At 38.2% G+C, this 23,245-nt stretch overlaps 1 protein-coding gene across 1 annotated transcript in view; it reads left to right on the forward strand.

Moving 5' to 3' along the window:
- The window catches only part of Tbc1d32 (TBC1 domain family member 32), a 200,223-nt gene that overhangs the window by 16,222 nt on the left and 160,756 nt on the right, over window positions 1–23,245 (forward strand). The window contains exons 4-10 of the mRNA XM_052163596.1: window positions 11,641–11,709; window positions 16,029–16,154; window positions 17,656–17,734; window positions 17,857–17,960; window positions 18,049–18,110; window positions 19,403–19,547; window positions 22,150–22,209. Coding sequence (XP_052019556.1) covers window positions 11,641–11,709; window positions 16,029–16,154; window positions 17,656–17,734; window positions 17,857–17,960; window positions 18,049–18,110; window positions 19,403–19,547; window positions 22,150–22,209 — 645 coding nt within the window. The remainder of the gene's footprint in view (window positions 1–11,640; window positions 11,710–16,028; window positions 16,155–17,655; window positions 17,735–17,856; window positions 17,961–18,048; window positions 18,111–19,402; window positions 19,548–22,149; window positions 22,210–23,245) is intronic.

The raw sequence follows: 23,245 nt of genomic DNA on the forward strand, positions 1-23,245 counted from the left end.
TTTTTCTTCTCTATTATCAAAACCTACAGTTAACATCCAGAGGAATGGGTTTCACTGACATTGCACGCGCATGTGGACCTGTTCTCATTCCCCGCTCCGTCCGTCCACTCCCTCAGCATCCTCAGTGCCCTTTGCTCGCTAGTCCCCTCCCTTCTCCCAAGCAGCTTCAAGTCTACTCTCAAAACCTTCTCACACACAGAGTTACATCTAGATTTTGCAAGCGAAAGCAAGTGTGGCATTTGTCATTCTGAGTGTGGCTTATCTCTCTTAGCACAGTGACCGCAGCTCTATGCATTTTCCTTTAGTGTCTGTTTATTTTTTCTTTTTGGCTGCCTAAATTTCCACGGTGTCTCTGTACTACTTTATTTTATCCATTCATCATTTGATAGACATCCAAGGTGATTCCCTTTCTCAGTTATTAAAATAGAGCAAAAGTAAACGTGCAGGCACAAGTTTGTGGTGTGTTGACTTACAGCTCCTGACAATATAACACACCTAAAGCTGGAGCATATTAGAGTTTCATGTTCAGGTTTTTGAGGAATTTCTGTATTGATTTACATTTCTACCAGTTGTGTAAAGGATCTCTTTCCCCATAACCCCACCAGTCTTTGTTGTCTTGACGATAGCCATTCTGACTGGGATTAACCAGACTGGTTTAAAGCTTTTTTAAATTGCATATCCCTGACAGTTCAAAGATATTGCAGTGTTCAAAGATGTTGAGCATTGTTTCACATGTATATTTGTCATGTGTATGTCTTTTATTGAGAACTATCTACTTGGATTGTTAACTCACTTATTGATTGGGTGACTTTTTTATGTGTTTAAATTAATTTTAGACATCAGTCCTCTGTTTAATGTACAAATGGCAAAAAATGGCTTCACATTCTGTAGATTGCCCATACATTCTGGTGATTGTGATTTAATTTTCATGTTGTATTTTTATGAGTGGAATAATCATTTCATTATTATTTGAAATATTTTAAGTTGATCATATCTGTATTTTAATCTATTCCTGAAAAATTGGAGACTATTATTAATATATTTAGACTTATAGATACTGAAAAATAAGGAAGGGATAATAGGTTTTATTAAAATTTTGAGCAGAGCAATGGAAGAGTTTGGCGTTGAGCCATTTTCTACTGAAAAATTGGAATATTCCCTCTAATATACATTAAGATTTCACAATACATGTCCTTTCTTTTCTGCCATCTTCTCCTCCCATTCTATATGGCAAAGCAGTTATATTGCTTTGTAATGGGCCTGCTGTTTCTGTAAAGGAAACCTACCCCAGGAGGTATAGTTTTTATGAAGAAGGTATATATAATAGGGACTGCCACCTGTTGCCCTTACATTATCACATGTTTAAGGCATTAGCTTCTTCTTAGCTTTATAAGAAAGTTCACTTTGTGATGAGCCATCCTTTGGTTCTTGTGATGGGCAGAGTATGTGCCCTCCCTAAGATGTCCATGTGGTACTGTTTGGAACCTGTGAGCATGGGACCTGGGGCAGCTAGGACTTTACTGATATTATTCAGTAAGTGGTGTGCAGGCTGCCAGGGCTGTGGGCTTGAAGATGGAGGAGAAGGCCAGGAAGTGCTCTAGAAGCTAAAAAAGGCAAGGAGTGGTTTCCCTTTTCTGGGAATAGCACAAGCCCCATTTATTGGTAGGATCTGAGTTCTTCTTGTTGGAATTTTGTTGCGTACTTTCTTCCTATCCTAGGTGTATAGCCTTTCTCATGCTTTTCAGAATGTAGGGTTTCAACTCTTCTAATGGACTATTGTTATTATTTTCCACACCTCTTTGAACTTTAATGTCTCCAGCTTAACCCATTTTCTGGCCTCTTCTGAAATCCCCCTGACTCTGTGGTGCTCTGTGTAGCACATTCTCCACATGTTAGACTCCTTCATTTTCCACTGCTCCAGCTAATGTTTTCTATTGTTTTCTTTTCTCCAGATTTTTTTGAAAAAGCAGAAAAGCAGGAGCCTTATGTCTTAAAAATATAGAGATGAAAGGGGAAGATTGGTGAGACTTTTAAACATGAGAGTAATAGTATCATCTAGTCTCATTAAGATGGATAGTTTGGGGGAAAACCTGGGTAACCAAAGCTGGAGCTTGTGTTTGCCTATTTCTTGATTTGCTGTTATTCCTTTGGGGAGATAGTTTGACACTAGAAAACAAAAGTACTATGATTAATTATGTTAATATACTTCAGTGCTTCTTCATTACTTAATAGATGTTATCATTTTTAAATGTAGCACTTTTTTTTTTTTTATTGATCATTCCATTCGGTTGCATCTCAAATGATATCTTACTTCCCGGTTACTTCTTCCACCAACCCCCCATCCCACATCCTCCCTCCCCCTCCCCTTTGCCTGTTTGAGGGTGCTCCCCCACCCACCCACACTTACCTACTCTACCGTTCAGGCATCCACCAATGCTGGAGCATCAAACCCTCTCAGGACCAAGGCCCTCCCCTCCTATTGTGGTCAGGCAAGACCATCCTCTGCTACATATGTATCTGGAGCCATGGATCCCTCCAGATACACTTTGTGGTTGGTGGTCTAGACTCTAGAGAAAGGCATGGTCAAGGCCAGCCTATGTTGTTCTTCCAGTGGGGTTGCAATCCCTTTCCACTCCTCAAGTCCTTCCACCAGATCCCCAACCAGGTTCCCTGAGCTAAGTATGAAGGTTGTCTCTAAGCATTCACCTCTGTATTGGTCAGTTGCTGGCCAGACCTCCCAAGGAACCACTATACTAGTTTCCTGCCAACAAGCACCTCAACCACAGTAACAGTGTTGGGTTTGGTGTCTGGAGACTTGATGGATTCCCAGGTAGGGCAATCCCCTGTTGGCCCTTGCTTCAGTCTCTGTCCCAGTTTTGTCCCTGTTCTCCTATGGATGTTCTTTTGTGTCTGGGTTACTTCACTCAGCGATATTTTCTAGTTCTATCCATCTGCCTGCGAGTTTCATGAAATCATATTTTTAATCACTGCTTAGTACTCCATTGTATGAACCACATTTTCTGTATCCATTCTTCCGTTAACGGATATCTGGGTTGTTTCCAGCTTCTGGCTATTATAAGGCTGCTATGAACATAGTGGAGCATGTATCCCTGTTATATGTTGTAGCATCTTTTGGGTATATGGTCAGGAATGGAATTGCTGGGTCCTCAGGTAGAACTATTTTCAATTTTCTCAGGAGCTGCTAGACTGATTTACAAAGTGCTTTTACCAACTTGCAGTCCCACCAGCAGTGGAGGAGTGTTCCTCTTTCTCCATATCCTCTCTAACATTTGCGGCCACCCGAGTTTTTGCACTTAGCCATTTTGATTGGTGTAAGGTGGAATCTCAGGGACATTTTGATTTGCATTTTTCTGATGATTAAGGATGATGAACATTTCTTAAAGTGCTTCTCAGCCATTTGAGATTCTTTGGTTGAGAATTCTCTATTTAGCTCTTGACTCCATTGTTTTAATAGTATTATTTGGTTTTCTGGAGTCTACCTTCGTGAGTTCTTTGTATATTTTGGATATTAGCTCTCTATCAGATGCAGGGTTGGTAAATATCTTTTCCCAATCTTTTGGTTGCCATTTTGTCCTATTGACAGTGTCCTTTGCTTTACAGAAGCTTTTCAGTGTTATGAGATCCCATTTGTCGATTTTTGATCTTAAAGCATAAGTCATTAGTATTTTCTGTTCAGGAAAATTTCTCTGTACCCCAGTATTTGAGGCTCTTCCCACTTTCTCTTCTGTTAGATTCAACATATCTGGTTTTATGTGAAGGTCCTTGATCTACTTGGACTTGAGCTTTGTACAAGGAGATAAGAATGGATTAATTTGCATTCTTCTGCATGCAGCCCACCAGTTGAACCACTATCATTTCTTGAAAATGTTGTCTTTTTTTCTATTGGATGGTTTTAGCTCCTTTGTTAAAGATCAAGTGACCATAGGTATGTGGGTTCATTTTTGGGTCTTCAGTTCTATTCCATTGATCTACTTGCCTGTCACTGTACCAATACCATGAAGTTTTCATCACTATTTCTCTGTAGTATTGCTTAAGGTCACAGATGGTGATTCCCCCAGAAGCTCATTTATTGTTGAGAACAGTTTTTGATATTGTAGGTTTTTGTTATTCCAAGTGAATTTTAGAATTGATCTTTCTAACTCTATGAAGAATTGACTTGTAATATTGATGGGGATTACATTGAATCTGTAGATTGCTTTTGGTATGATAGCCATTTTTACTATATTAATCCTGCCAGTTCATGAGCAGAGATCTTTTCATTTTCTGAGGTCTTCTTCGATTTCTTTCGTAAGGGGTTTGAAGTTCTTGTTTTACAGATCATTCACTTGCTTGGTTAGAGTCAGACCAAGGTATGTTATATTATTTGTGACTATTGTGAATGGTGTTGTTTTGCTAATTTCTTTTTTAGCTCTTTTATCCTTTGAGTAGAGGAAGGTTACTGATATTTTAGAGTTAATTTTATATCCAGCCACTTTGCTGAAGTTATCAGCTTGAGTTCTCTAGTAGAATTTTTGGGGTTGGTAATATATAGTATATCATCTGCAGATAGTGATATCTTGACTTCCTCCCTCCCAATTTGTATCATTTTGATCTCTTTTTGTTCTCTAATTGCTTTGACTATAACTTTAAGTACTATATTGAATAGGTAGGGAAAAAGTAGGCAGCCTTGTCTTGCCTCTAATTTTAATGGGATTGCTTTGAGTTTCTCTTGATTTAATTTGTTGTTGGCTATTGGTTTGCTGTATACTTCTTTTATTATATTTAGTTATGCACTTTGAATTTCTGATCTTTCCAATATTTTTAATATGAATGGGTGTTGTATTTTATCAAAGGCCTTTTCAGTATCTAATAAGATGATTATGTTTTTTTCTTTGAGTTTGTTTATATAGTGGATTATCATATGATGGATTTTCATATATTGAACCACCCCTGCATTCCTGGGATGAAGCCTACTTGATTATGGTGGATGATCATTTTAATTTGGATTTGGTTTGCAAGAATTTTATTGAGTATTTTTACATTGATATTCATAAGGGAAATTTGTCTATAGTTCTCTTTCTTTGTTGGGTCTTTGTGTGGTTTAGGTATGAGCATAATCATGGTTTCTTTTTTTTTTTATTCGATATATTTTTTATTTACATTTCAAATGATTTCCCCTTTTCTAGACCCCCCACTCCCTGAAAGTCCCATCAGCCCCCTTCCCTCCCCCTGTTTTCCCACCCAACCCTTCCCACTTCCCTGTTCTGGTTTTGCCCTATACTGTTTCATTGAGTCTTTCTAGAACAAGGGTTTCATAGAGTGAATTAGGTAGTGCTCTTTCTGTTTCTATTTTGTGGAATAGTTTGAAGAGTGTTGGTATTAGGTTTCTTTGAAGGTCTGATAGAATTCTGCACTAAACCCATTTGGTCCTGGGCTTTTTTTGGGTGGGAGACTTTTAATCATTGCTTCTATTTCTTTAGGGGTTATGGCACTGTTTAAATGGTTTATCTGATCCTGATTTAAGTTTGCTATCTGGTATCTGTCTAGAAAATTGTCTATTTCATCCAGATTCTCCAGTTCTATTGAGTATAGTCTTTTGTAGTAGGATATGATAATTTTTTGAATTTCCATAGTTTCTGTTGTTATATCTTCCTTTTCATTTTTGATTTTGTTAATTTGGGTAATGTCACTGTGCCCACTGGTTAGTCTGGCTAAGGGTTTATCTATCTTGTTGATTTTCTCAAAGAACCAGCTTCTGTTTTTTTTTGTTGATTCTTTATATAGTTCTTTTTGTTTCTACTTGGTTGATTTCAGCCCTGAGTTTGATTATTTCCTGCCATCTTGTGTGTATTTGCTCCTTTTTGTTATAGAGCTTTCCGGTGAGCTGTTCGGTGCTAGCAGCTTTCCGGTGAGCTGTTAAGCTGCTAGCATGTGCTCCCTCTAGTTTCTTTATGGAGGCACTCAAGGCTATGAGTTTTCCTCTTAGCACTGCTGTTATTGTGTCTCATAAGTTTTGCTATGTTGTGCCTTTATTTTCATTAAATTCTAGAAAGCCTTTAATTTCTTTATTTCTTACCTGACCAAGTTATCATTGAGTAGATGGTTGTTCACCTTTTTATGTGTATGTGGGATTTCTGTTGTTTTTGTTGCTATTGAAGACAGGCCTTATTGCCTAGTAGTCTGATATGATACATGGGATTATTTCAATGTTCTTGTACATGTTGAGGGTTTTTGTGTGTGTGTGTGTGTGTGTGTGTGAGTATATGTCCAAATAATCCATGAACTTTGGCCTTGGTTCTCAACCTCTTATATGCCTCAGATTTCTTTTTGAATTTTTATTAAAAAAGATAAATTTATTTTGTGTGATTTTGTATTTTAACAGTATCCTAGTTTTGGTTTCTTTTGCTGTGAAAAAACTCCATGACCAAAAGCAACTTGGGCAGGAGATAGTTTATTTCAGCTTACAACTCTCAAGTTATGTTTAATCAGTGAGGGAAGAAGTCATGTCTGGAACCTGGAGGTAGGCACAGAAACTGAAGCCACGGGACAATGCAGTTTGCTGGCTTGCTCAACCTGTTTCATATTTAACCCAGGCTACCTGTCCAGAGGTGCCAATGCCCACAATGGGCTGGGCATTTTTATATCAACCACCAATAAGGAAAATGTCCTATATATTTGCCTACAGGCACTTAGAAGAAGTTGGTGGTTTCCTTGGAGGGCTGGGTTCTCTCATAACAATGATCAATCATGAAAATATTTCACAGACATATCCACAGATCAGTCTGACGGAGGCAATTCTTCAAGTGAGGTTCACTTTTCTCAGAGGACTCCAGGTTGTGTCAGTGTGACAGTAAAAATAATTAGGACAAAGATGAAGCATTATTTAAGGTAGCAATGCAAGGGTATGTAAGAACAACAGGTGGCAGTTACTATAAACTTCTGTAAATACATAAATTCAAAATCAGTTTTGTCCATCTTTTGTTCTTGCTTTTCTCCTTTATATTAGGCTTAGAAGTGATTTCTTTAGTTTCTGCTTTAACACATGCAATTATGGCTTAATTCTTTCTGGAAGCTTCTTATGTTGTCATGGTCACATCTGTTACCTACAACAGATCCAAGTGGTGCTTCCCAGATTAAGCCACAGTTACTGCTTAACACCCTCATGGGCTTTTCCATCCAGGCAGTATTTAGAACCACTGAAAAGCCAGCAAATATGTACTAACATCAACACTTTACATGCTCTAGTTAAGTATATTCTAATTAGATGCTGTAACTATTTATATTTATCCAATAATAAGCAACAACACAAAAACAGTTCTTAATATAATGTAGGTCAGCTTTAAGTCAGATTAGACTAGTGGTATATATGAGCCTCTCTTGGTATTTTATCTGAAAGATTTATAGAAGGTTTGGGGGGAGTCGTTTGGAATGGTTGATGAAAACCAGATTGTAAAGTGAAGGCAAAGGTTATGCTTTAATCATTATTTATAGATCCCAGCTATAAAACCGGAATGCTGAGTAAATATTGGCGACAAATTACACTCTGTGGCTAAGTTGTGTTATATGTGTGCAGCAAAGGGAAATCGTTTCAAGGTTTTATAGAATAGTGCTTTCAGGAAGACTTCCACTGTGTTGTAGGTGTCAGAGCATGGTGGGGCACAGTTGTCAGGAGACAAGTTGGAAGGCTGTCGCTGTCATTAAAAGAAACAATGAGAATTTGGACTGAGGAGGCTTGGTAGTAGTAAATAGAGAAGGATTCATCAACTTCATTGGTGGAGTCTAATAGTTGGCGCAAACAGTATCAGAACAAAAGTTGTAGCTGTGGTTTATTAGCTCTGATAGCAGTACCTTGAATTTGGTAGATTCTCAGATGTAGAGACTCAGATGTGGAGACATGGTTAAGTTAGTTTTTTTCAAAATCAGATGCTACTAAGATGACAAGTAGCGAAAAAATGCCACATTCTCCCGATAGAAAGGTGTTGGAACTAACACAGTATGAATCATCTGTGAAGTTTAATTGTAGACAAGTAAGTGACAGTTGAGGTAGCTAATGCTTTTAATGTGAGTAGAGGCATAATTGTTAGAGGAGATATTAGGGGCTTTGATGTCTTATTTTTATTGTCACCTTTTAATTAATGAATTTATTAAGTTAATTAACTAACTTAGTTTCTAGTAAGGATTTTGTAGTGTAGCTGACCTTGAACTCCCAAACCTGCTGCATGGGTCCAGCATTCCTGACTTTATATATGTATGCCACCTTGCCCATTAGGTTCTTTGGGTTGGGTAAATCTCAAAGCAGAAAGGAAAATTAATTAGCTAAAATGAATGATCACAGGATGCTAAAGGCAATGAGGCTGAACCGTAGGTGGTAGCACATGCCTGTGGTCCCAGTAGTTTGTAAGTGGATTCAGGAGGATAAGGAATTCCAGCTTTGGCTAGACAGGGAGTTTATCAAGTGCTGCCTGGCCATGGAATGTCTTCTGAAGAAACAGAGATGAAAGATTTTTAATTGTGGTGTCTTAGTTGCGTATTGTTGTAATGAGACACGATGATGAAGGTAATTTATAAAAGAAATTGTTTAATTTGGTGATCATGGTTCCAACAGGTTAGGACCTATGGCCACCATGGCAGGGATAATGGTAGCTGACAGGTAGTCAAGTCTCTGGAGCAGTAGCTGAGAGCTCATGTTTTGATCCATAAACAGGGCTGTGTGTGGACTTATCAAACCTCAAAGCCCACCCCCAGTGACACACCTCCTCTAACAAGGTCACACCCACTAACCCTTCCCAAATAGTTTCAACTGGGGATCAAGCATTCATATATATGAGCCTATGGAGGCCATTTCCCCATGCAAACCAGCATGAGAGATGGATGAGAGAGTAGTAGTGACAAAGGAGAAAGTTGAGGAACTACAGTGTTGGTGAGCCATGAGAGTTCCATAAACTATACGGTTAGCGATTTCAGTGTCTGGGAGGGATGTTAGAAATAAAGAGACTAGAACATGAAGTCTTGTTGCAGCAGCCACTTAAAAGAGATGAGTTCTGTTAAGAACTAAGGATTATCTTTTTAATTGACTGTTACTTAGCATAATGCTGCTTGTCTCAGCAAGTGTAACAGAACGTTCAAGTAATTGCTCGCTCACCATTTGTCACCGCTGTTCTGGAACCTGTAACTGTATTGTAGATAAGAATGGATTCATGCGGGTATCAGTGAATTATGTTTTCAGGTTTTTTCTTAAATAGGCTGTTGTAGGTGAAAAGCAGTTACTTCATATTTTATTATACAGTTAACAGAAAAATATAAGATTTATCTGAAACATTTTCAAAGTTTAATAATGATAAAGCAAAGTGCTCGATTAGCTCATGGATACTGTGATGCTGTGAGGTGATACCAGGACTGAGGAAGAGAGCTGGGAGTCAAGGCTGAGGCAGCGAGAAGGAGGAGCCAGGGCGTAGAACTCCAAATACAACCCCTGTCCTGCATCCATGACATGGTTTGTCCTTGTTTGCTTTCTTGACCAAAAACAATTTGGGGAGAAAAATGTCTATTTGCTTAACACGCCTCAATCATAGTTCATCATTCTGGAAAGTCAGGATAGAAACCCAAGCAGCAACAGAATCAGGAACCATGGAGAAAAGCTGCTTCCTGTCTGCATGTTTGCTTTGCTGAGACTGCCCATATCAAGTATTGATCAAAAAAATGCACCATAGCTGTGCCCATTGGCCATTTTGATGGAGGAATTCTGTAACTGAGGTCTCCTCCTCCCAGGATAGGAAACTAGCTTTTCTCTGCTTGTGTCATGTTGATAAAACCTAACAAGCATGCTCTTTTGATTTTTTTAAATCTTTCTAATGAGCTTGTAGGTAAGACATTTGTAGACTGATAACAATCTGTAAAAATCATATGGTAGAAATGGCAGCATAAATCAATTACAAGAGAGATGGAAGAGCATGGCAGAAGAAGCATCATCTGTTAATTGAATGAGTATGTATAATGAGTAATATAAGCATATGCTTTAGTGCATATATTTTCATATCCATATATATGTGCATGTGTATGTTGTGCACATTCAAATGTATACTTATAAAGGTGTTTGTATGTGTCATCTGTATGACTTCTACAAGTTATTTATCTTTAAGTATTTTTTCACTAAGCAAGATAGTTGCTTTCCTGTATACCTGTGTATATTCCATTATTATCTTTCATAATCTTAGTTACTTAATTGTAATAAAATTGAAATTCTAAGTTTGGGCTCTGTTTTCATGTCTTTTAAAAACAGTAGTGCCTAAATAGTAACTCATAACCATCTGTAACTCCAATTTCAGGGAATCTGATGCATCTTCTGATCTATTCAGGCACTGTGTCACCCAGACATAGGCAAGATACTTATACATATGAAATAAAACAATTAATTTTAAAATTAAATTAAATAATATGTATAGCCTTTTCTACAGCTAAATTATACAGTTTTAAAATGAGCAAGATGGGACATCTTAAAGTCTTTTCTAGTAATTTATAAAGATTTATTTTATGTGTATATATGTTTGTTTGTATGAGTATATACTGTGTGTGTGTGTGTGTGTGTGTGTGTGAGTGCACACCTATGGTGACTGGGAGACTTTGAATTTCTAGAACTGGAGTTGTTGACAGTTGTGATCTCCACGAACCCAACTCAGATCCTTTAGAAAAGAAAAAAGTAAGTCTGACTCGTATTCCTAGCCCCTGTTTTGAAATAAAACTTATGTTGTCTGATATGAAATAGTAAGTTCATTTGGCCTTTCGTGTCATGGGGCAACTAGGCCTGTTCTTTCTCATTGTCCCCAAGAGAAAGACAATAAGACAGAGCCTAGCTTTGGAGTAATTTTTCTTCAAACAAAAGACTGAGTATTTAACCCTGTAGTTGGACACTTAGCCCTGTAATTGGGCACTCCTTTAGGTATGGGTTTGCTAACATGATAAAGAACAAGGCCCAGACCTCTGTGTAGTAAGGGAAATACTTCGGCCCACTAGGAACTGTCAGTGACCATGTTATACTATCAGTAGAGCAGCGTGTGGAGGAGGGTGGTGCAGGGTGAAGACAGACCGTCCTGTCATCAGGGGATGTTTCTTCCAGAAGGGTTGTTTCTGAGGTAAGGTCTCAGTGGAAAGTGGGCAGGTGTGCAGATCTCTAGAGGAGCCCGTGGGTGAGCAATAGCCTTTCTCTAGATGGAAGCTATTATTTTTTTGGACAATTTTACCAAGTACAGAGGTGAAGGGAAGTCCAGGGTCACACAGAAGGGTCTCAGTAGTGTTCTTAGATGTTTCTGCATTTCTGTGTTTGCTGTTTGCTAAATTTGTTTCATACATATCACATTTCTGGGTACGCAGTGTGTGTGTTTTTAAATGGCTTTTGAGTCTCACAAGGTTCTGTACATTATGTTGTGCAGTAAACATGTACAGGAAGGTATGGTATTCTGTTACATAATTTCAGTTCTGACTATAATACTGTGGTAAACAAAAGTTAGGAGTTTCTTCAAGTCAAAATAGATCATGTTTCCCTTGTTCCGAATGACTGTGTACCTGCAGTTGTGTCAGCAGTCATTTATGGTGTCCTGCTGGAAGTCTACTAAATAAGTATTTGTTCTGTTTGTTCCATTACAGAGTTACAAATTTTGTCAAGGGAAGCTACAATTGATTTTAGATCAGTTGGATCCTGGGCAACCTAAAGAGGTAAGCTTGAAGGATGACTATCAAACAGGATGCACCTATAGGCTAGGTCCCCAGTAGTAGCTGGGTTGGGGTTTTTGTTTGTGTGGTTGATTGAGTTTTATTTATTTGTTTGTTTGTTTGTTTTTGTCATTTCTTTTTAGGAGGTTAGATGCTAGGCGTTTATTATACGTAGTTCTGGGTTGGTAACCTCGGTTACTTTTTCCATCTGAAATGGATACTTGTATCTTGCTTGTGTGCCTGCTTGCCCACTCACTTCTTTCTTTACTTCATGTGTATCCATGTGTGCACATGTGTTCATGTGTGTGTATGTTCTTGTGTGTGTGTGTTTGTGTTTATGTACGAAATCCAGGGGTCAGTATCAATTGTCATCCTCTATTGCTTATCACTTCATTCATCCATTGGTTTATTTATTTGTTCATCCACTGGTTTATTCGTTCATTCATTGGTTGGTGTATGTATGTATATATGTATGTATGTATGTATGTATCTGTCTATCTATCTATCTATCTATCTATCTATCTATCTATCATCTTTTTATTTATTTAGAGACAGGGTCTTCTCTGAGCCTGGTGGTGTCATAATTATTTAAATCAGGTCTTGGGGCCTTTTACCCCCACCCCCCACCCCCAGGACCATTTAGTTCCTGGATAAAACACACACAGCCTAAATATTTATAATAAACCTTAATCAGCACGAAAGCAGGGCACATCTCTACCCCCTAAGCTATTAAACTCTGCTTTTCTATCAGTAGCCCCAAGTCATCCCTTCCTGTTTCATCTGGGCTGCTCCTGACTAACTGTCCAGCCCTCAGAGCCATGCTCTCCTGAACTCACCTGACCTATGGCAGTTTCTCCGCCAATCACCTTCTTCCCCCTTGTAGTTCTCCAACTCCAAAGCCCTAGAGAAATGTAAACCCCACCTATGTCTGTTCTGCACAGCTACTGGTTGTTGTTACCTTTATTTACCAATCAGAAATAACTTGAGGGCAAGCGCTTGTGAGGAGTGTCTCCTGTCTCTGGGGCAGCCAGGTTTTGGGGCCTCCAGGTAGCATTATAATAGACAGTAGAGGACAACACCTTCGCAGCCTGGTGCTCACCGGTGGCAGGCATAGGCTGGCCTGTGAGCACTGGGGTTCTTCCATCTCTGCTATACCATCCCCCAGTGCTAGTGTTCCAGATGTGCATCCCCCTGCCTAGATATTTATCTGGGTCCAGGGGATGTGAACCTAGGTCCTCACACCCCCAGGAAGAATTTCTTTAGAGATTTATTTGGTTCAAGGAACACACATGCTCCATTTGTTTCCCCCGCTGCAGTTTGAAAGCGGTAACACTAAGTGTGGTTGTTTACATAGCTGTCTCCATTCAGTATTTTATTGTTAAGAAAACTCAGTGCTTGTTTGTTTTCAGAAAATCTGAGCATCTACTTAATGATCATTTTTAATAGATAATGTGGTATATTATCATGTATAATGTCCTGAAATTTGTGTATCCTGGGTAGTTATTAGGTTGAGCTAGAGAGCGTGTGTATATATATATATATATATTACCACCCATACTTAGCCTTTTGAACATTTTGATTTTGAGTGGCCCACAATCTTTCCAGACCAGTTTTTTTTTTAGAATTGGAAAACATTATATACACGCATTGTGCTATATAATATATCTCACTAACTTTTCTCTTTGCAACTGATATTTTGTATTTGACAAATGTCTGACCAACTTTTATTCTTGAAACTTTGAGCAATTAGTAGAAAAAAACACACACACACACATCTTGGGCGAGCAAGATGGCTCAGCGAATGAGGTACCCGTCACCGAGCTTGATGGTCTGAGTTCAGCCCCGCGGACCCAAATGGAAGACAGAGAGCCTGATTCCTGCAAGTCCTCTGACCTTCCTGCATGCTGCCGCACACGTCTGCGCCCACGTTCACACAGTGACTGAGCGAATAGTAAATAAAATAATGAAAACCATTAAAAAAGAAAAAAAGACTTTAGAAGAGTAATTGTATTAAATTATCTCTGTTCAGATTTCAAGAGCTTTCAGGAACTAGTAATTATTGACATTTTGCTTTATTAGAAAATCAGTTTAAATGAGAAACTATAGTAGGATTTGTAATGATTTAAAAAAAAGTGATAACTGCTTATTCTGTGTTCCTAATTATTTTGCATATTTCATGGAAAAATGAACTTATAATTTGTTAAGAGGGATTTAATATGGCTTTATTTTTAGAAATATGTTAGTAAGAGAAATAATAAGAGACTTGTTTGAGCTATTATGTATTTGAGTGAATTTCTGGGACCAGAGCCACATAAATACTCTAAAGTCCAGTGAATATGTTTGGCTTTTAAGTTGTTGATTGGTAGAAACAACTATTACCAAAGCTAGCAGATAAAAGGTGGACTGAGATTTCAAAAATATAGAAAAGCACAAGAATAGGTGAAAACAGAAATTTCCCCAGCAGGAAAAACTCGTAAGATTGCAACTAAAATTAAAAATCTGTGTTTGTCAGTCCCCAGAAGGGTATAGTGAAAAGGGTACTCAGCAGTGGGTACAAAACTGGGTACCATGCCTTTCCTTCTACCAGGATCTGTTATTTGGCAATATTTCAATAAGTAACACGGGTCCCATGAGCTCCTCTCCCATCCAGAGCTGACCGAGGGCAGGACTGGTCTTGCAGAGGCCAGGATTGCCAAGACCGTGTCTCGATTAGAAGATACAGCTCTCTTTCCACAGCCCAGCTTTTCTTCCCGCCTTCTGGCCCTCACTTCTGTGATGACTCCCAAGCCTTACACAGATGGGACAAAGGTTTCGTGTCGGGATGACCCCTCAACTGTCACTGTTCTCAGTATCCTGTCCAGCTATGGCCTCTGCATCAACCTTTTCTCCCTGCATTTTATTTTTCAATATTGGGGCTTAGAGACGCATTTATTGGTCCACTCCTTGGTCATGTAGAGAGGTCTTGGCTGAAGGTGTTTAGACCTTTTATATGTCCTGACATTTGGGCATATCGTTTGCTATATTTTTAGGCATGTCATTTAGTCTCAGTTTTTCAAATGAGTTACTTTTCAGAAATGTTTCTGTTTAAATGAATAGTTATTATTTATCCAGTTGGAATCTAAAAGATCAGAGAATGTTTTACTTTTGATATGTTAAATTCTGCCTTATTTTCTTAATTATTAGTAAAAAGTGTTAAAAGAAACTGGATATGAGACTATTTAAGCTATTTTTATATATTAAAATTTTGTATTCAATTTAAATTGATTACTTGTAAATATATTCTTGTTCAGAAACCTATCTTTGTTCAAGTAGTGAATTTTTAATGGGATGTTGTTCTAGTAGTTAACTTTAAATGAGAAATTATTTAATATTGAAGCTCCTGATTTTTCAGACTCCCCTTTCCAATCCCCCTAATCCCCGTGCCACAGGTGTGATTAGGACTTTTCCCTCAATGGGGCTTTATAGATATTTTCAAGCATCCCATATTCCTCCACATCAGAAACAGCTGAGTCTGTGATGGAGGAGTATGCTCTTGTCTCTGATGTCTCTTCCTGTCACTCACTGGTCTTCAATTGTTTCAAATGACTAGACTTTGAGTCGAAGCCTGCCTGGCCTTGCAGTATTGCCTTTCTGCAGTCATGAGCGTGCGGAGGAAGCCGTGCTCTACTGAAGTGGAGACATCTCCACTCATGTCCCTTGGGTCATAGTGTCTTGGGTGAATTCTGATTGGATTCCGAGTTGTCTGATTAGAAGAAGCCTTTCTGGGGGAATACAGAAATTCAATTTTGCATTTCACTGCTGAATTAGTTTTTCTCCTTCAGTGGCTGGAAGGTCAGAAAATATGGTCCAGGAGAAAAATGAAAATGTTTGCTCAGATTGTTCCGTGGGAGCTGTTCAGGGAGGCTGTCATGGGAATGCTTTTCCAGGGGCTGTGTGTACACTGTGCTAGAATTAAAGCTGGCAATCTGGAGCTGCTCCAATGGGAGCTTATGAGAGTGGGGAACATCTGGGAGGAGGCCACTGGAAGATGCAGTTCAGTAATTCCGATTCAGCCACCATCCATTTCTCGAGCTGTAACACAGTCTTTGGTATGCTGATTGTTTCAGACTTACCTATAACTTATCTTTTGTTTTCTTATTTATTACTTAGGTTATGAAAAAGTATTCGCAGGAGTCATCTTATAAATGCTTGTCTGATTCTTAAAGGGCCTCATTAACATATATTCTTACTGGTGGCTCTACCCTTTAGTAGTTTGTTAAATAATGTGTTGGAGAAACGGCATTCTTCTAGCGTTAATATCGTCGTTGTTTTAAAATCTGTAGGTGAGGTATGAAGCATTACAAACGCTGTGCTCAGCTCCCCCATCTGACGTCCTGAGCTGTGAAAACTGGACCACTCTCTGTGAAAAGCTGACCACGTCTCTGTCCGATCCAGATCCTATGTTCACTGTAAGGAGATGCTCACCACTCTGTGCCCGCAAGAGGGATTTGATCATGTTCATTAGTAGTTCAGCTATCGGACTTTAGAGTTTCAAACCAGAGTAGACAGTAGGCAGATAGTTATGGGGAAACAAGGTATCCAGATAACATTTGTCTATTTTAAATCACATTCTTCCATCAGTGGAGGTATATTAGACTGGGGAATAGAAAAGGTTTGGGTACCAATTTTGTTATTTATATCAAAGAAAAAGATGCTTGCTTAGTACTTAGACACAGTTCAAAGTAAGGACCAGCAGAGAATACTCTACACTTCTATATAAACTTTGATATGAGGAGTTCAGGTGGAGGGGGGAAGAAGTATTTTTAGGGTCACCTTTAGTATCTCAAAGCTAAGAAGAAATACACTTGTCAGTTTGCTGGTATTTTTTTTCCTGTATTTGATAGAAGAGAACCATGCTTGACTATATTTTCTTTATTTTAGAATGTGTATCTCTATTTTAAACACATTAAAAGTTTCTAGTTGGTCATTGCAACTTGCTTTATTCAGCCATTGTATACTACTGTGTAATAAGGTGCAAACAATTGTTATAAAGAATTGGAGATGGGATCAAATTATTTTAGAGTAGAAGACAAATATGCATCCTTTTTAAGTTTGTCTGAATTCCTAGCTGCATCATTGCTGTTCTGTAGAACTGTTCTGAGTCGTTGAAAAATGACTGATGCTCATGTGTTACTGCAATTCTAAGCATGGGCTTCAAACACTTGGTAACCTTTGTTCAGTGCGAATGTCTTAGCGTTATTGGAAGATATTAGCCATCTGGGGTCCAATTTTCTATGAAAATATTAGCCTTGGAGATAGAAACTAGACCATTTAATTTTATTTATGTAGCTTAAAACAATATGAGGCAAGATTGTTTTTATTTAATGGGAACTTGTATTTCACTAGTAGAATTACGCTTCTCATGGTATTTAAGTGGTTATAAAGAAAGTGAAGCGACAGGTACCATTTTAATGCCTGCTGGTGTCAGGCATGTTTGAAACTACGTTGACTTCTTGTTCAGTTTATTTTGTGATAAAATTTCAAAATATTGCGTAGTATATTTCCTCTAGTGACTAGGCAGTTACATATAACGAAACAATCATGTATTTGGAAATGTGAGGTCTCCAAACGTAGTGTTGCCTACTGTGCCACTGTCAGATGGCCCCATTAATGCCTTCAGCTTCTTTCACAGCACCCAGCTACCCTTCCTTCCTCCCGCTGTCCACTCCCACTTCCTGCTGTGGCCGGATATCACAGCAGTGCATTTTGTCCTTGGTTTTACCATGAGTTGTGGTTAATTTTACTTTTGGATAAATGAAAACATGCTCTTTAAAGTAGACAGGTCCTTCACCTGGTTCCTGAATAGTGTATTTTGTGTTTATTTTCTGATTTTCTGTTTAAATGTGAAAAGTGTTTCATCTGTACTGATATAAGATCGTAAATGAGGATGAGCTATTTTTGTTTCCTCAGGACCGGATTTTAAAGTTCTATGCACAGACTTTTACTCTCTCCCCATTGCACATGACCAAGGAGATTTATACAAGCTTAGGTATGTTCATTAAGTCACTTCAATTGTTGTTTTCCTATAGGCACTTAAAATCACATAAGAAATGACTTTTTCCAGAAGCCTTGCATAAGACAATGACTGTATATTTTCACTTTCCTTTTCAGCTAAATATCTGGAGTTATATTTTCTTTCTAGAGAAAATCACCTTCCTACTCTTTCAAGTGGAGTGGACATAACCAGTCCCAATGTGACCCGCTTACTGAAAAAGGTAACCATTTACTACAATGTACTTTATTTAAAGTAGGGCTTTATTTCAGAATTATACTATTCTGAGAGCTTTTGAATACTCCTTATAGGTTCGCCTTCTGAATGAGTATCAGAAAGAGGCTCCATCTTTTTGGATTCGTCATCCAGAGAAGTAAGTCCCTCAATTCATGCGATGTAAGGCACGGGCAATGTCACTTGAAGGACATCAGTGATGTATATAGTTCAATGTGCCGCTTACTTTTTGCCAGCTTGACACAGAATAAGACCACCAAGGAATTGGCACCCTCATCTGAGGAATCGCCCCATCACTTTGGCCTGTGTGTCTGTTTGTCACTGTAAATTGATATAGGAGGCCTGCCAGGGGCAGTAACTTCTGTAGGCGCGTGGGCCTGGGTTGTGAAAGAGAAGTAGCTTAGTGAGCCAGAGGGAGCAGGATTGAGGCAAGCCAGTAAGCAATGCCTCTGTGGTTCCCCCAGTTTCTGCCTTGAGCGTCTGGTCTGGCCTCCCTTAATGACGAAATATAATTTGTAAATTAAAATAGACCTGTTCCTCTCCAAGTTGCTGTTGTACATGGAGTTAATTGTAGCAACACAGAAGCCCATAAGGATAGAAGGTATTAGCACAGTTTTGTCGGTGTATTTGTATAATTGTATAAATGGTTCTCCCCAAGTACTGTTTTTTTTTATTAGATATAGTCTTTATTTTTTTTATAAATTTATTGATATATTTATTTACATTTCAAATGATTTCCCCTTTTCTGGACCCCCACTCCCTGAAAGTCCCATAAGCCCCCTTCCCTCCCCCTGTTTTCCCACCCAACCCTTCCCACTTCCCCGTTCTGGTTTTGCCCTATACTGCTTCACTGAGTCTTTTCCAGAATAAGGGGCCACTCCTCCATTCTTCGTGTACCTCATTTGATGTGTGGATTATGTTTTGGGTATTCCAGTTTTCTAGGTTAATATCCACTTATTAGTGAGAGCATACCATGATTCACCTTTTGAGTCTGGGTTACCTCACTTAGTATGATGTTCTCCCCAAATACTGTTTTTATGTCCCTTAAGCATTGTAAAAATGGGATGTTGAGGCCCTGGATTCACCTGATGTTTGCTACTTTGGCCACATTTCATAAATGTTATTTTATGTTTCCCTTCAGTTAAAAAAGTTCTGATGAGGTTGTAAGAGCCTCTGTGAGTCTCAAACTGAAAGTTAACATTTGGAGGCTTGAGTATTGAAGTAGAAAGAACTTGAGTTTTTTTAGAGAAAGAACTTAAGTTTTTTAGAGTAGAGTGTGGCTTTTAACCTCTTCCATTTATAGAAAACAATTTCTCAAGATTACATTTCACATTCCATAAGGATAAGGATATCACTGACCTCACATATACTAACTGTTGTCATTTTTTATTTCTTTTTACTTTGTAAAATCACTTCTTCCCTAAACTGAAGGTATATGGAGGAGATTGTGGAGAGCACTCTGTCCTTGCTGTCAGTCAGACACGAGCAAAGCCACCTGGTGTCACAGAAGATTTTGGATCCCATCTATTTTTTCGCGTTAGTTGATACTAAGGCTGTGTGGTTCAAAAAATGGATGGTAAGGGAAAATGTTTTCTCTCTGTCGTTTTAGGGACTGGCCTGTATTTCTGTGCTTGGTGTGTGCTGAGTTCTCATTGCTTTTCTGCATGTGCTAATGTCTTTAACCTGTACACAGACAGATGTGCTAATAGATAGGCATCAGTCTCCCATTTGGAAGCTATTTTGCCCAGGATTTTTGCCTAATCAAAAGTCAGGATAGTCTTTTAAGTGGTGCTCTGTTTCAATCTTCTTAAGATGATTTATTAAGGATTCTAATTGTCATGAATCAGAAGACTTCAAAATTTTTCCATAGGTGTTGTGTTTTAGGACCTAAGGATTCAGGACTCATTTTTCTTGAGTCTAGAGGATAATGCCTAGAATCAATTTCTGTTTGCTGCTTCCTGATCCTGGACTGGGGGATGGATATGTTTAATGCCAGAAATGGCATTTTCCTCTGAAGCTTATGACAGCTCAAAACTGAAAGTCGTGTTAAAGCTGTGGTCTTTAGACTGTCGCCCCTGTCAGCAAATGTGGAGTAACAGTTTCCCTTGTAGCAGTAGCTGCAGCAATATGGACTTCTGTGCTGAAGTCTTTGTCTTTCTCACCCCATCTACCCAGTTCTAGGTTTTTGTTTCCGTAGAGCAGAGAGAGGGTCAGGGACCTGCCGTGAGAGCACTGACCCCCTCATGTGTACCCCTCATGTAGTACTCAGCAGGGCAGCTTCATGATTGCCAGCTGTCTGTCTTTGCCTTTTGATGTGCTGTATATGTGTGTATGTGTGTGTGTGTATGTATGTATATATGTATATATGTATGTATGTATGTATGTATGTATGATATGCCCCATTAATTAGAACACAACTGTCTCTAGTACTAACCAACCCCTTACATTACCTAAGTAGTAGTGTCTGATGAATCATTATTTTTTAAAATTCATTATTTTTAATTAAATCAGTTTAATTAATAAGCGTGAATCTTTTGTGTCCCAGATGTGATAATTTTTTTTAATTTTCTCAAGGATGAAACTAGCTTTATTGAAGACAGCATGCAAAAATGTAACAGCACATTAAAAAAAAAAACCCTAAACAGCACAGGGATAACCCTTAAGTACTAGGCTTATATAGATTTATATTTCCATAATATATTAGTATGTTTTTTTGTTTTAAACAAAAAATGAAATGATATTCCAATAACTGTAAAGTTTTTCACTTACCCTTTGATTTGCAAAGCCTAAGTGAATGAGGTAGATTACAAAAGTAAATACCACAGAGTTATTATCAAAGCAACAGAAATTTTGCTCATTCTCCTGTATCCTGTGTGTCTAAGGTCAGGGTTCACAGACATACTGTGTAAAGGAATAGATAGTAAGTATTTATAGTTTTGGGGACTGGACAGTTTTGCAGCTTTTCAGTAAATGGTAACAGTTGGAGGGGGTTTCAATAAGATATTTGCACAGGTGCATAGTAAGTGGGTTTGGTTCAAGGGCTCTAGGCTGCCGATCCTGTTGATAAGGCGTAAATAAGGCTTGTTTCCCAGAAATCCCTGTGTGTGGACCAGGCTGGTCTCAGACTCACTGTGTAGCTAAAAGTGGACTTGAACTCGAGTCTCTCATTCTCCTCCCTGAAGTACTGGGGGTGATAGGTGTGAGTCACCACGCCTGGCAGAACAGGGTGATACGAAAAGTGCTTGCATTTAAATGCCGGTATATTTTCTTTAGTAACACTGAGAAAGGAATTAATGTTTTGCCTTGAAACATTTAAGCCAAAGGGTTAAAAAAAAATTGCAGGGTTTTGATGAACTTTGAATAAAAGCACTGTCTGGTAAACTAAAAATCCTATTACCATAATTCTAACGAAGTGTAAAATCATGTTTTTTTTTAAAAGTTTTATTTATTATTACATCTAAGTACACTGCAGCTATCTTGAGACACACCAGAAGAGTCTCTTAGAAAAGTAATCAGATTTCATTACGGATGGTTATGAGCCACCATGTGGTTGCTGGGGTTTGAATTCAGGACCTTTGGAAGAGCAGTCAGTGTTTTAATCATTTTATTGTTCTTAGATAAAATGAAAGAACTAATTAAAACATTAAATCTGCCTGGTACAATTTAGCTAAAATAGTTATAGTTTTCCCTTGTTTTCTATAGTGTTATGTATGTATTATGTATGTATGTGCTTTAATTCCACCTATTTTTGGTCCTGAAGAAATAAAACCATTTTAGGCATAGCTGAAAATATTACTGAAAATATGAAAATATTACTGGCATAAGGTGACAAAGATGCTGTCTTGTTAGAGTGTTTCACCTTTGCAGAATTCCGTGTATTTGGTCAGTATACAATTGATGCTCTTGTCTCTTTCTTGTTTACATCCTTTTCCCTTGAATCATGCACTGGTACGAATTGTTCTCTTCAGCTCTAATCTGTCCCTAAATGACATATGGTATTTTTTATGTAATTAGCGTTCCTATGCTTGTAATTCATTGCACTTTGGAAAACCTGCTTGACATTGTTTATAATATTTTCCACCTGAGTTATGGTGCGGTTTATGATATTATAAAGGATGGAGGAAATAGGTTTTAAATGACATACCTTTAACATTAACTGCTTTTCTCTTTCACTTTAGCATGCATATTACAGCAGAACTGCAGTACTGAGACTTCTTGAAAAAAAATATAAATGTCTGGTAAGGTACACATCTGTTTTTATGATGAGAAATAATATTACACAAAGATATGTGATATAGTGCCTTAAGTATACAAAGCTGAGTAGGAATGATTAATAGTGGGCAATGAATCAGTCACTTTTAATGTGACTTCTATGAAATATAAAGAGACAAAAGTTGAGTCTTAAAGTCCTGTAAGGGAAGCCGGGCGGTGGTGGCACATGCCTTTAATCCCAGCACTTGGGAGGCAGAGGCAGGTGGATTTCTGAGTTCGAGGCCAGCCTGGTCTACAGAGTGAGTTCCAGGACAGCCAGGGCTACACAGAGAAACCCTGTCTTGGAAAAACCAAAAAAAAAAAAAAAAAAAGAGTTCTGTTCTGTAAGGGAAATAGTTAACAAATAGATGAGTATGTGGCAAATTGGCCATAATTTTAAGTACTAACATGTAATTTGACTCAAGTCAGTTATTAATAAGGGAATTCCTTCTATAAAATATACTGATATACTTGAGTGACAGTTCATGAAAAAAAACTCAGTGAGAAATGTTTCTATATTTGCAAAAATTGCTGTAGATGATACCAAATACAGATGGATATTATAAATGTCTTACTCCCCCCTCAAAAACCCCCCATGTTCTTTGCCATTATGGAACAATGCATAAGGATATGAAAGAAGTTGAAAAGAAATCAGTAAAACATGCTACTTGACAAATATGAAAACATGTAATTTTAAAAAGTGTTTAAGAAGGCAATGATTACGGTTTATGTGTTGAGGCAGAACCTCGAGTCTAGCAGCTGTTAGGAGGCAGGACAAAACAAATGACCAGAAAGACAAATACATGAGAAGAAACACATAAGATGCAGAGATGCATATACGTGCACACACAGAAACGTCACAGACACAACCAGAAGAAAAAAACAAAACAAACAAAACCCACACCAAACCAAAAACCTCCAAAAATATCATTGAGTTTGTTTTGGACCTGGAGAGATGGGTCAGTCTTGAACCTTGAAGACTGGGTTCACAACCAAAACGTCAAGAGTTTGTTCTGTGTTGGT

The sequence above is a fragment of the Apodemus sylvaticus genome, chromosome 19 (genome assembly GCF_947179515.1).
Source record: "Apodemus sylvaticus chromosome 19, mApoSyl1.1, whole genome shotgun sequence".
Classification (NCBI taxonomy): domain Eukaryota; kingdom Metazoa; phylum Chordata; class Mammalia; order Rodentia; family Muridae; genus Apodemus; species Apodemus sylvaticus.